The 13,735-nt window shown below is 40.5% G+C and overlaps 1 protein-coding gene and 1 long non-coding RNA gene across 3 annotated transcripts in view; one reads left to right on the forward strand and one right to left on the reverse strand.

Moving 5' to 3' along the window:
- Positions 1–13,735, reverse strand: part of ADCY2 (adenylate cyclase 2) — a 168,069-nt gene that overhangs the window by 12,635 nt on the left and 141,699 nt on the right. For both annotated transcript variants that reach the window (XM_087721923.1, XM_087721922.1), the window contains exons 20-21: positions 7,097–7,255; positions 2,402–2,548 (exon numbers count right to left, since the gene is read on the reverse strand). In XM_087721923.1, coding sequence (XP_087578049.1) covers positions 2,402–2,548; positions 7,097–7,255 — 306 coding nt within the window. The remainder of the gene's footprint in view (positions 1–2,401; positions 2,549–7,096; positions 7,256–13,735) is intronic.
- The window catches only part of LOC148044493 (uncharacterized), a 1,189,713-nt gene that overhangs the window by 10,913 nt on the left and 1,165,065 nt on the right, over positions 1–13,735 (forward strand). The gene's annotated exons all lie outside the window — the stretch shown is intronic.

Below are 13,735 nucleotides of genomic sequence, written 5' to 3' on the forward strand. Positions count from 1 at the left end.
AACCAAAACTTTTTGTAAGAAGGGGGAAAGTTTGGTTTACTGTCCCTGAGATTTCATACTCATTGTAACTCATGCTTAGGTTTCTGTTCTGACCCCCCTCGTCCTACACCAAAGTACGCCAAGACAAAGATACTGCAAGGATTTATTGACACACAAACAGGACCTTGGCAGCAATCCAGCACAGACAAGACATTGCCAGCAATCCAGTACAGACTAACCTTGGCAGCAATCCAGCCTGCCAAGCTAGCCACGAAAAGTTCTCCAACTTTAGTGAATACGTTGACTCCTGCAAAAGGGCGTGTGCACAATCATTCCTTTTATAGTCTTGAGAGGAGCCTAATTACCACCAGCTGAGTGCAATTATCTCCTGTAACTGCGTAACTGTTCCTTATGCCTATTAGCTCTCCATTGCCGGGCATCCAGGAACAACTCCCTTGGCTCCTCCCCACTGCTCCAATGCATGACTTCAAGATCACACTCCCTTGTCTCCTTCCCACTGTTCCAAGGCTCAGGCGCCTCCTGGTGGCCAACCAGCCTCTCTGCACCCTGCTCGGAGTCAGAACCCTATCCAGGGTCCTCCACATCCTCCAGAGCCGACTCATAGGGCCCCTCGCTGTCGGAGTCTGGTGGCAGCTCCAACGGCTCCCGCTGGGCCACAACAGGTTTCCATTTACATTTCATCCTTTCTCTGCTGCCATCATGGCAGCATAGATGGAAATTTCTTCTCTGCTCATTTTATTCCATATCAAAAACTGTGTAAAATAAGGTGGGCTGGCGAATTCCTTTACTGAATGACAAGTTGGAACTATTGTGTCCCCAATTTATCTCCCAAATTTTGACTGCTACATTACGCTGGCTCTTGGTTTGCTGTGCTTAAATATAAACGGAATATTTAATATTTAGCCCTGAAAAATATACATATGGAACTGTTACTTCAAACAGTATTTTCTCTTGTTTCCATATGCTCACAAAAATGTAAACACAACAAGCTGTTTTATGTGTACAATTACATTCCTCCAGGTTCAGTTTCTTTGCCAGGTTTGAAGCATCACATGTTTAAACATAAAGCTGTTGGACTGAGTTTCCTAAACATATTACTTTAAATAGTTTTATACACTGGCCATAAAAGTGCTAAACTATCAACATAATAATGGGGAAATAATGGCCAAATCCAAGCATTCACAGAAGAAAAAATATGTAAAACTGGTTAAAGAACAAAATTTGAGATTCAGGAACACTTTCACAGCAAATCACGTAATTATAATGTCTATGTGTTAATCAAAATAGTTTGGCAATTACTCTGGCAGCTGCTATAAGTGAGAGATAGCCCAATGACGTTTTTTTGCCCCAGCTTCAAAGTTCTGCTTGCTGTTGACATGACTGATGTTCACTGTCTTCAATAACGGCTGAATTAATAACTGTTCTGCTTATCCTCATAGACTGTACCTTCCCAGATTAGTCCATTCAATCACTTTCTATACTTAAAACATTCTTAATTAAGAAAATCAACAACCCAAAGCTTGTTTTTGAAGGAGAATATGCCATAATGTCCATAACATAGTAGATAATGTTTTGCCCAAAGGAGAGAATTGGAGGACATCACTTATACAGACCAAAGAAACTTCCTTTCACTAAGAAATTGGAATGAGATAGAGGTGATTCCCCTGTATCTCATAGGACTCTTCTAGAACAGGCTTGGCCATATGCCCATGCGACTTCGAAACTGGTTTGTTCTCTTTTTTCTGTACACTTCTGTTCAAAATATGTAAAAAATAGGGAAAAGAATCTATCTGTCACACAATTAAATAACAGCTCCTTTTGACCATAGTTAACTTTATCCCTCTTTAATTCTTGTCCCCCAGGAACTTAAGGTGGTATTCACAGAACTCTCTCCATCAATCTTCTCTACAGCAAGAATCCCATGAACTTAGTTGACGGTGTGATTTGAAGTTTAAAGTTAGGCATTGTTACGGATTATGGCTAACACTGTTTAGATTGGACAACCATTTGTCTGGTTTTCTGTTTGAGCAGGGACTGGACTAGAAGACCTCCAAGGTCCCTTCCAACTCTGTTATTCTGTAGATCAGTGTTTCTCAACCTTGGCAACTTGAAGATGTCTGGACTTCAAGTCCCAGAATTCCCCAGCCAGCATTCGCTGGCTGGGGAATTCTGGGACTTGAAGTCCAGACATCTTCAAGTTGCCAAGGTTGAGAAACACTGCTGTAGATTCTAAGCAAACAATCTTCTCTGCCAAAAAGTTGAACAAATGTAGTGTTTCAAAATATATTTCTTAGACAGAATTAATTGACTTAATGGGTTCCTGTCTTGGAAAGTGGCTAAGAAATCTTTGTTTCAGCATAAGTTCCGGCTCATATTTTAATTGAAGGAATAATACACTTACATCATCAAAGTCAGCAATGATCTCATTTAGAAGCCTGAGACATTCTAAACCTTCTTTGTTAACATCAGATTCTGTATAAAATTCTTTGAAGTCTGGAATGGAGGCAAACATGACACAGACGCAGTCATACGACTGATGGTATAAATCCTGTTGTTGAGAGACGAATAAGAGAAATGTTATCCATGTTTCTCAGCAGAAGTCATACATAAAATAATAGTAAAAAAGAAAGAAAAAAGTACTAATTGTTTTTACAAAATTATACAAAGATAAATTCATATCCACTTTGCATTGCTTCTTGCTTTAGTTTCATCCAAAACCATTGATTAAATTAAAAGCATTAATTAATTTGATTAAACTATTGCATTAAAATTCATTTGTATGACAAGTATCCTTAACTACAGCAAACTATGTTGGTCATCACCAAAAGTATTTGATACACATTTAAGCATTTCTGCGATACACTTCTCAAGGTGCTAGTCATCACTTATAAAGCCCTTCATGGTATTGGACCTGGGTACTTGAGAGACCGCCTGCTGCCAATTACCTCCAACAGACCGATTAGACCCCACAGAGTAGGCCTCCTCCGAATTCCATCCACTGGCCAATGCCGATTGGCTACCACCCGGAGGAGGGCCTTCTCTGTGGCTGCTCCGGCCCTCTGGAACGAGCTCCCCATGGAGATTTGGACCCTCACCACCCTTCAGGCTTTCCGCAAAGCCCTTAAAACCTGGCTGTTCCGACAAGCCTGGGGCTGATGAGTTCCCGTCCCCGCTCGAATTGTGTGGGTGTTGATTGTTTATAAATTGTTGTGTTGTTTGTCCGTTGTCTCTTTTTTTTCTTGTCTGCATTCCCCCCCCCCCCCCTAACTTGGTTTGTGAGCCGTCCTGAGTCCCTCTGGGAATAGGGCGGCATAGAAATACAATAAAATCAAATCAAAAATCAAATCAAATAGCCAATTTGATGTAGCGGTGGAAATGCAGGCCTAGAAACCAAGAGGCTCCGAGTTCTAGTTTTGCCTTAGACATGAAAGCCATCTGGGTGACTTTAAGTCAGTCACTTCTCAGCTCTCTCACCACATTGTTGTTGTGGGGAAAATAGGAATCAGGAATAGTAGGTATATTTGCCATCATGAGTTGATGATGACCATCATGAGTTGACGAGTTGATGGGCTCCTTTAAAAGGTCTTAATAATAAACAGGCATAATTCATGTAAGTCTGTGATATGCAAGATGTAGCAATTGTTGCAGATCCTGCTATCTTAATTGGAGATTGAGAAAGTTATATTATTTGGAAGAGTGAAATAGAACGCTGTTTTCTTTCATCTTTTTTAATTAGAATGGAAATGTATGAAAAGTTTCTTGCCAAAGGAAGTCAAAATTATTTACCATCAAAGCATTGTTCAGCATTTCCAGCAGAGAACGCTGAAAAGAAACCCCAGTGCAAAACCATTTAGATATACAGTCCCCACACAGCTGTGCTTCCATATGCAGTTTAATGGGGAGGGAGCCAATGCATCCTAGGATTTTCTGTGTGCATATATATAATTGCCTTTTCTAGTGATATGGTCTAGTGCAAGTAAATTGCTGGTTGTCTGTTACTGTTGTGCAGGCTGCAACAGATCAACAAGACGGATATTGTGTCATGAGACTGAGCCTTAATTCAGAATCCCTTCCAACTAGATAAACATATGGGGATATTACATTGGCATGCTTGATAGAGATCTTTCTAAGCAGCAAGTGAACACTTGGAGTGAAGAAATTTCAGCTGTAAATCATAGAAATATGCAGTGTATTTTGAAAGAACATTTCCCAAAATACATTGTCAAGAGCATCTCACCCTAAAGAGTTAATGCATCCCCGTTCTTTGGAAAGCTCCAAGGAATTGCTTTGAAGACTTTTCCTAGTTTTCTGCGCTCATGTGCACGTGCAAGAGAAACTTTGTTCCAGAGCTGCTAGAAAAATTAAGCAATCATGCACCCAAAAGAACACAGAGAAAACTGCCTCTGAAACAACTGAATCTGGCTTTCCAGAGCCTGCAGCTACTTTAACACTTCAAGGAAGGAAACTTTGCCCTTGTTTACATGCTGGGACAATTGTCCCTTTCGAAGGCTTTGAAAACCCTAGTAAACATATACTGGATCACTGATAAAACTCTAAATGTCATGGCCGGGGAAGAGAAAACTGACTGCTTGTAATTCCGAGGTTTCAGATGGAAATAAGTACAGGTAGCTGGGAGAGAATTACTTCCTACGCAAAGCAGGTCATCCTCTTAGGCTATAGAAATCCCCAGTGTAACAACAATGTTGGTAATATTTTAAATTTCAGAGGGGAAAACGAAGAGTTTATCATTTTAGAAAATGCTAAAGCAGAAAAGAAATTATAGTGAAATGTTACATCTTGGAAGGATTTTGCTTTGGGAAAACTGTCAGCAGGTGGATGCTTGCTAATGGATTAAAATAGTATTTTTTTAAAATGTCTTCAAGTCCAGATTTTTTATTTTTTAAATTCTGATGACTTGTTTGGAAAGGTTCCTGCAGTTTTCCTGGCAAGATTTTAGAAATGGTTTGCATTACTTCCTTCATGTGGCTGAGGGAGAGGGACTATCTCAATGCCCTCCTTAGCTTTGTGCCTAAGCTAGGACTAAAACCAGTGGTGGGATTCAGCCAGTTCGCACCTATCCGGGAGAACCGGTTCTTAACTTTCTAAGAGGTTCAGAGAACTGGTTGTTGGAAGAAATCTTCTTTTTGGTTTTTTTCCGCTTTATAGGCTAATCCTGTAAGGAAGGCAGGAAGGAAACATTCTGGTGTTGTTTCTAGCTTAATATTTATTGCCCTGCTTACAGAAACTGCCTCTCCGGTTAACCCTTATTACACTGTAACAGCTAAGGCAAAGTGCCCATCAACCTGAGTATGTTGAGTTAGCCACGCCCACATGGTCATATGACCACTAAGCCCCGCCTACCCACCTGGTCATTAGGACAGAGAACCGGTTGTTAAATTATTTGAATCCCACCACTGACTAAAACTCATAATCTCCTAGTTTCTAGACTGGTGCTTTACTCACCACGCCAAACTGGCTCTGATTTTATGCCTTTGAGTTGGTTTTCTGACTCTGGGAGATCACCTGGGCAAGCCCTTGCAATATTCTTGGTAACGTTTTTCAGAACTGGTTTGCAATTCCTCCTTCCTAGGACTGAGAAGGAGTTACTGGCCCAAGTAATTTAAAATATTTTTTACAATTAAAATGGCTACAATTTTGTGCGATTTCAGGATTTTTGCAAGAGACTGTATGGAACTGCCAAGACATAAATTATTTACTTCTTTCCCTGGTACTTCAAGCCAATAGATAATTGGGCAAGTGTTAAGCTTTTATTTTTATTGCCTTTGAAGGTATATTCTATACCCTGGCTACAGATCCATGTCTTTTCAGTGCATGTGAGGGATTAATAGAAATATAACTTTGTGTTGCAATACAAAGGTTTGTTTTTTAAGGATTGCTTGCGATAACGAACCCAAGAACTGGTGACTCCAAATGTACACTCTTTGTTTTGTGCAACTTCTAATACACACAAACAGACACACCTTATTTGTAAATTAACAGCTATAAAAGAGGGTTTGTAAATCTCAGTGGTTTGTTAAATCCACAGCAGTGTTTTTCAATCTCAGCAATTTTGTGATATGTGGCTGGCGGGGATTATGAGAGTTGAAGTAAGGGTTGAAATGCTCTGAAGTCTGCTACTGGTTTGCTTCACTCGCGCATGCACGCTTTGCGTGCAGGCACACCGCAGGCGCTAAGAAGCCTTTTCTGAGTCTGCAAAGGTAAGTAGAATAGCGTGGGGGAGGGGGAACAGCTGTGCCGTGTGACTTAGATTCACCAGAAAGCAGGATTTTCTGCTTTCTAGCGAATATAAGTCACGCGGCACAGCTGATTGTCATACAGCTGATCATTGGAACTTTATAAAAACTTTTTTTCAGCATTTTTAAAAATACCGATTCACTCGAACCAGTAATAGAAAATGCTTTAGAACGTTTTTTAAAAGTTCCAACGATCAGCTGTGTGACAATCAGCTGTGCTACGTGATCATCGGAACTTTTTTAAAGCATTTTTTCACATTCTTTAAGTAAAAAATGCTTTAAAAAGTAAAAAAAAAAAGTTCAGACAATCAGCTGTGCCGCATGATCGTGGGAACTCTTTTTAAAGCATTTCATTTGAACCGGTAGTAAAAAATGCTTTAACAAGTAAAAGAAAAACACGTTCTGACGATCAGCGGTGTGACAATCAGCTATGCCGTGCAATTTCTAGCAAATATAAATCACGCAGCACAGCTGATTTGTCACACAGCTGACTACCAGTTCGCCTGAATCGGTAACATTGTTTTTTACTACCGGTTCGGGCAAACAGGCCCAAACCGGTAGCATTTCACCCCTGGTTGAAGTCCACATATGTTAATGCTGCTGAAGTTGAAAAACACTGCTTTAGAGTACCACAATCAATGTTTGAATACCAGGAAAAAAAAGCCACAATTTTCCTTTTCAACGCCGTCTTCTCACAAATAGCAAGCAGACATGGAGTTAAGCTGTTATGCCAGTTCTTACTTTCTGGGGCAGGTGAATCTACAGCCTGTGGTTTGTCTTCTGCTCTCTGGAAATTGACCTTGTCAGTTAACCTAAGATGAGATGTAGTGAGGTGGACTGACCTCATTCTTCAAGTTCCTTGCCAAGAAATGTTCAGCCACGTGAGCAGGCAATACATTTTCCAGAAGAAGCCGATTCAAATTCTCCATCGTTTCAATCTCTTCACGTTCTTTTTTGAATTTGTTCTTCCACAGAAAATCTAACCTACAGTAATATTCATTCTGTTACAAAGAGGACACAGAAGTAAAGAAACAATAGGCATCTTGTCCTATCAGATGGTTTTAAATATATATATATTTAAATTACATATATATATATATATATATATATATATATATATATATATATATATATATATATATATATATATATATATATATATATATATATATATATATATATATATATATATATAAATTACATATATATTATATATATATGTTGTAAAACACAAATGTACAACACAAATGTAATAAAGGCAACAGTAAAAATATTGGGTTTCTGTCTGGATGGTCTCTTATGACGAGCCGATGGACAGAGAATGGAGGCAGTGAACTTCCTCCCATATTTGGGCATATCAGGGGTTGTGACTTTATATATATATTTATATATATATATAATTAATTTAGTGTCACAACCCCTATGTATGTATGTATGTATGTATGTATGTATGTATGTATGTATGTATGTATGTATATATATATAATTAATTAATTTAGTGTCACAACCCCTGGTATGCCCAAATGTGGGAGGAAGCTAACTGCTTCCATTATCTGTCTATCAGCTCGTCACAAGAGACCATCATGACAGAAACCCAATTTTTTTTTTTTACTGTTGCCTTTGTTACATTTGTGTTGTATTTGTGCTGATAAATAAATAAAGGGAGACTAGTATAGATCTATTTCAAGCTATTTAGCTCTCATCAGCTAGCCATACCCTTATTGGGATTCGAACCTGTGCTGTATTACATCTTAGGCAGATGTGTTAACCACTAAGCCACAAGGTCCTCCTCCTTATCAGCTGAGCCAGGGAAGTAGGTATGTAATTTAGTGTCACAACCCCTGGTATGCCCAAATGTGGGAGGAAGCTAACTGCTTCCATTATCTGTCTATCGGCTCGTCACAAGACACCATCACGACAGAAACTCAATATATTTTTTTTACTGTTGCCTTTGTTACATTTGTGTTGTATTTGTGCTGAGAAATAAATAAAGGGAGACTAGTAGCTAGCTTGAAATAGATCTATACTAGTAGATTTATAGATCTATAGATCTATACTAGTAGATAGATCTATACTATTAGATCTATAATAATAGATCTATACTAGTAGATCTATACTATACTACTAGATCTATATATATGTTGTATTTGTGCTGATAAATAAATAAAGGGAGACTAGTATAGATCTATTTCAAGCTATTTAACTCTCATCAGCTAGCCATACCCTTACTGGGATTCGAACCTGAGCTGTATATCTGGGCATACCATGGGTTGTAACACTAATACCTACCTACCTACCTACCTACCTACCTACCTACCTACCTACCTACATACATACATACATACATACATACATAAATTATACACACACACACACACACACGCACACACACACACACATTCACCCCAAGAGATGTTCTTATCCTGATCCACTTAGGGACTGTATCCATTTATACAATATTATACCACTTCTACAATATGTGGCATGTGCATGCTGTGCTATCATATCTCAAGCTACAACTCATATACCGAATAAGAGCTGAATGCATAACTTAACAACATGTCGAATAATGTTAAGTCCCGAGAAGGAGGCCAATAAAACAATTAAGGGAAAAGAGGAATTCACCACTGAGGATACTGAAGGGGGACACGATTGTTGGGTTTGCTTACTAGAAAAATCATGTAACAAAACAATTCCCTGAGAAAATAGCTAGGTTCTCATAGTATGCATAATCCTGAAATACTGAATCCTACCGTGTTTCCCCGAAAATACAACCTGTCCTGAAACTAAGGCCTTGCCACATTATTTGCATGGGGAAAAATATAAGCCCTCCCTGAAAATAAGCCACCTGGACACCCCCCCCCCCCAGCCAGGCAGAGCACTGCTCACTGACCTAGCGGTATCCCAAAGGCACCAAGCCGCGAGGGCCAGGGGGGGGGAAAGGCGCTCATGTTGCTTGGTGCCTTTGGGATACCGCTAGGTTGGGGAGTGCCGTTCTGCCTGGCCGGAGGGGGGAGGTGCTGGGCAGCTACCTCCCTTGTGAGCGGGCTCCCAAAGAGCCGGGCACAGTCTCAGGGGTGAAGCAGCCACGAGGTGGCCACACTCACGAGAATCGCCTGGCAAACCCCCTCTCCAGCTAGCAGAGCGCCATTCACTGACCTAGGGGGTATCCCTAAGGTGCCAAGCCCTGTGGCACTCTGCCCGCCCCCCAGCTCCCGTGGCTTGGCACATTCAGGGTACCCCCTAGGTCAGTGCATGGAGCTCTGCCCAGCTGGAGAGGGTGGTTGCCATAGGGCCCACAACCATAGAGCGCACTCCTAGAGCAGCCGCTGCTGGAAGAATCGGAAGCTGAGTTCCGGAGTTTGGAAGCCGGAGAAGAAGCTATGCTCAGAGCGTGGCGGTGACAGTGGCGGCAGTGCCCTGGTCCTGCAGGGAGAGCTGTGTCAGGGCATGGTGAGGCTGGGAGGCATGCGAGCTAGGGGTGGAACAGGCACTCGCGCAACTACCCTCTCCAGCTACGTAGAGCTCCATGCACTGACCCTAGGGGGTATCTCGAATGTGCAAAGCCGGGGGAGATGGGGGGCAGGCAGAGTGCCACGTGGCTTGGCGCCTTAGGGATACCCCCTAGGTAAATGAATGGTGCTCTGTCCGGCTGGAGAGGGGGTTTGCTGGGTGGCTGCTCATGAACGTGGTCAACTCATGGCTGCTTCATCCCTGAGGCTGTGCCCAGCTCTTTGGGAGCCCGCTCGCAAGGGAGCAGCCGCCCGGCAACCCCAAAACAAGAATCTCTCCCCTGATAATAAAGCCCAAGCCATATTTTGTGGGTCAAAAGAAAATAAGAATAAAAAATAAGAGATTGGGAATCTGGGTGTCGGCAAAATGTTCCACAATTAAAGACGATAATTATAATAAATTACTGACACAAATAAAGAAAGATTTAGAAAATTGGAAAAATATTCAGCTATCACTCATGGGATGTATAGCGACAATTAAAATGAATATTTTACCAAGAATCCTATTCCTGTTCCAAGCCACACCTATTAATCCAGGTAAAACATTCAAGAATTAAACAAAATAACTGCTAGGTTCATTTGGTAGGGATGAAAAGCGAGGATTAAACTAAAGTCAATGCAAAACAACAGGGAGAGGGGAGGTTTAGCATTACCAAATTGGGAATTATACCCATCAAAACAAAACTCAAAAATAATAGTTATGAGTAAAATAAGAGGGTTAAGAATGGTGAAATCCAAATGAAATATAATAGAAGGGGAAATAATATAAGGTGATCGGTATCGATTGATAATTGCTATTAGAAAGAACAGGAAGCTCCTATTCGTATTGTATTGTGTAAATGTGGTGTACGTCTAAGTTTTGTGTGTGTGTATTTTACATGTTTGTAAATAAAGAAAGAAAGAAAATAAAATAAGACCCTTTCTTATTTTCGGGGAAACACGGTATTTTAACTTAGTCTGAAGTCAACCCAGATAATAATGAGAGATGGTCGAGTATATGAATAAAACACTCCATGCAACTTAAAGCTTAAAGTATCCTTGTAATAACTTGATTTCTATTTGAGAACAAATAAGAAAGATTTTAAAATAACTAAAATAATATTAAAAATAATAACTAGAAAGATGACCACAGTGAAAAGGTGAAAGAGAATTATGATTTAAAAAAGGAGGGGGGAAGAAAAATAAAATCAAGAATATAGGAAATTGCTACTGCTTCAATTTTTGAAGAAATGGAAAATACAGCTACCGGAAACTAACAGAAACATCTGCATATTTGAATCGGTAGTGGAAATATCTCACCTCCCTGAAATACTGTTTTACTCCTCTCTATTCTGCAGAAATAGCATGGAAAAAGTTCAAACAAAATAAGTTTCTGGGGAGATGGAAGCAAGAGGGAATGGAGAAAGCAATTAAGAAAAAACAAACAGAAAGAAACGGTGAATAATTTTCTTTCATGACGCTCATCGATCATAATGAAAAGAAGAAAAATGTCTCCAAAAATGCAAAGAACAAGGGAAAACATATGGAATGAAAAGGGAGAGCGGTTGCTTTATAAGATCGAGCCTTTAAAAAAAAGGATGAAAATGATAGTAAATCAGAAATTCAGTCACACTTGAATTCATTTAGTGTGACTTTTTATTTTTGTTGACAGGGAGAATGAAATATGCGTCTTGATATTAATCTATTTGCCAAAGAAAAGTAATGACACTGAATAAAGAAATTACTATTATATAGTCAACAATGAAAAAGCCTTGCTTCAAAGGAAATGCTTCAAATATAATTTACTTATTTATAAATCTAGTTTCTAAAGCTGCCCATTTTGCAATGACTCTGGAAGCATGCATATTAAAAGCATATCCAATACATTAAAAGCAAAAAAAATAATGTCATAACTTAAGGACTAATCCACTCAGCATGTTAATAAATGTTCGCAAAAGACAGATACTTCTTTAATGCAGCATCCGAGGAAAGAACTAAATCTTTGAGGCCTTTTTGGAAGAACAATTCAAACTTCTAGGGAGATGCTATGTTACAGGACAGTTCTATTATAGAGAAGAGGTGTAATTAAGGCCCCATCAAATGACACCATTTTAAATATAAGGCCCATAAGGTCTTACCAGTTAGAAATGATGGGAGAATAGTTGCCTTCAGATAACCAGACCCTATGCCATGAAGCGCTTTATAGATGACAACCAACACCGTAAATTGCCTCCTTAGGGATAACTGGTACTGTGCAAGTAGCAGAGATATCACATGTACCAACATATGTCCCTAAGAGTCTGCACGATCGTATTGTGACCGGCTGCAGCTTCCAAATAGTCTTAAGGGCAAGAGTGTTCTGCTTTAAGTCCACATGTAAGATGACTGTTGTGGCCCAGCAGGAGCCGTTGGAGCTGCCACCGGACTCCGACAGTGAGGGGTCCTATGAGTCGGCTTTGGAGAGTGTGGAGGACCCTGGACAGGGTTCCGACTCTGAGCAGGGCGCAGAGAGGCTGGTTGGCCACCAGGAGGCGCCTGAGCCTTGGACCAGTGGGGAGGAGACAAGAGTGTGTGATCCGAACGTCAGCAGTGGGGAGGAGCCAAGAGAGTTGTTCCTGGATGCCCGGCACCTAGAGCTAATAGGCGTAAAGAACAGTTGCGCAGTTACAGGAGGTAATTGCACTCAGCTGGTGGTAATTAGGCTCCTCTCAAGACTATAAAAGGAATGCTGGTGCATGCGCCCCTTTTGCAGGAGTCAACGCATTCACTAATGTTGGAGAACTGTGGTGTTAGCTTGGCAGGCTGGATTGCTGCCAAGGCTTATCTGTGTAGGATTGCTGCCAAGGCTTGTCTGTGCTGGATTGCTGCCAAGGACTTTTCTGTCTGTTAATAAATTCCGTAAAGTATCTTTGGCTCTGCGTGCTTTGGTGTGGGACGACGAGGGTCAGAACAGGTGACTAAGGCTTGAGTGAGACAAGATTCATAGAGAAAGGTGCAATTGGTGTGCTTCATGAATTTGGATGAAGGTTTCCTATCATGCTATCACCTGCTGCTTTAACAGAACTGCAGTTATGTGACTGTGGGAAGCTGCAAATAGAACTTAGAATAACTTTATTGTCACTTTAAAATAAATTTTTGTTGCATACAACTCTCAAAGCGTCACCAATATGCACTACACAAATATGACAAAATAATAAATAAATAAATAAATAAAAAGTATGTATATACCCACATATATTCTATGACACAAATAGCCACAAGAGAGAGAACCTGATAGGTGTTCAAATGACTGTAGTGAGTGGGTGACTGTCAGAACCAGTTTCTAAGTACTCCCAATGGGAATCCATTGTAATTTGTATTCAAACCAAATTGTAAATTGTATTACAAACCAATTGTAAATCGAGGCCTATCTATGCCAACTCTCCGCAGCCCATCACAACCAGGACATTATTGTTTGTTCCCTTTCCACCATCAGTTCTCCTGCACCCTTCCATCTGTCCCCAAGGATCAATTGCATTCTCCCCACCTCAAAACAAATGCGGAGCATGAATTCAATTTTTAAACCTGAAGTTAACAACATGCACAATGTATTATAAAATGTCTCAGTTTCATTTTCCTGAGTACAGACCAAAGGGAAAAAAGTGCACATCAGCATTCATCTGATACCGATAGTCCTTGATTTAGGACCACAACTGGGCCCAGAATTTTGGTTCCTAAGTGATGTAGGCATAAAGTGTGATGTCATGTGACTATATTGCTTAGTGACCTGTTCTGACTCCCCTTGTCCTACACCAAAGCACGCCGAGACAAAGATACTTCAAGGATTTATTGACACCGACAGGACTTTGGCAGCAAGCCAGCACAGACAAGATGTTGCCAGCAATCCAGTACAGACTAACCTTGGCAGCAATCCAGCCTGCCAAGCTAGCCCCAAGAGTTCTCCAGCTCAAGTGAATTACATTGACTCCTGCAGAAGGGCGTGTGCACAAT

Source organism: Thamnophis sirtalis, unplaced genomic scaffold, assembly GCF_051295495.1.
Source record: "Thamnophis sirtalis isolate CommonGarterSnake01/CBP01778 unplaced genomic scaffold, rThaSir2_p1.2 scaffold_8, whole genome shotgun sequence".
In the NCBI taxonomy this organism is placed as follows: Eukaryota; Metazoa; Chordata; class Lepidosauria; order Squamata; family Natricidae; genus Thamnophis; species Thamnophis sirtalis.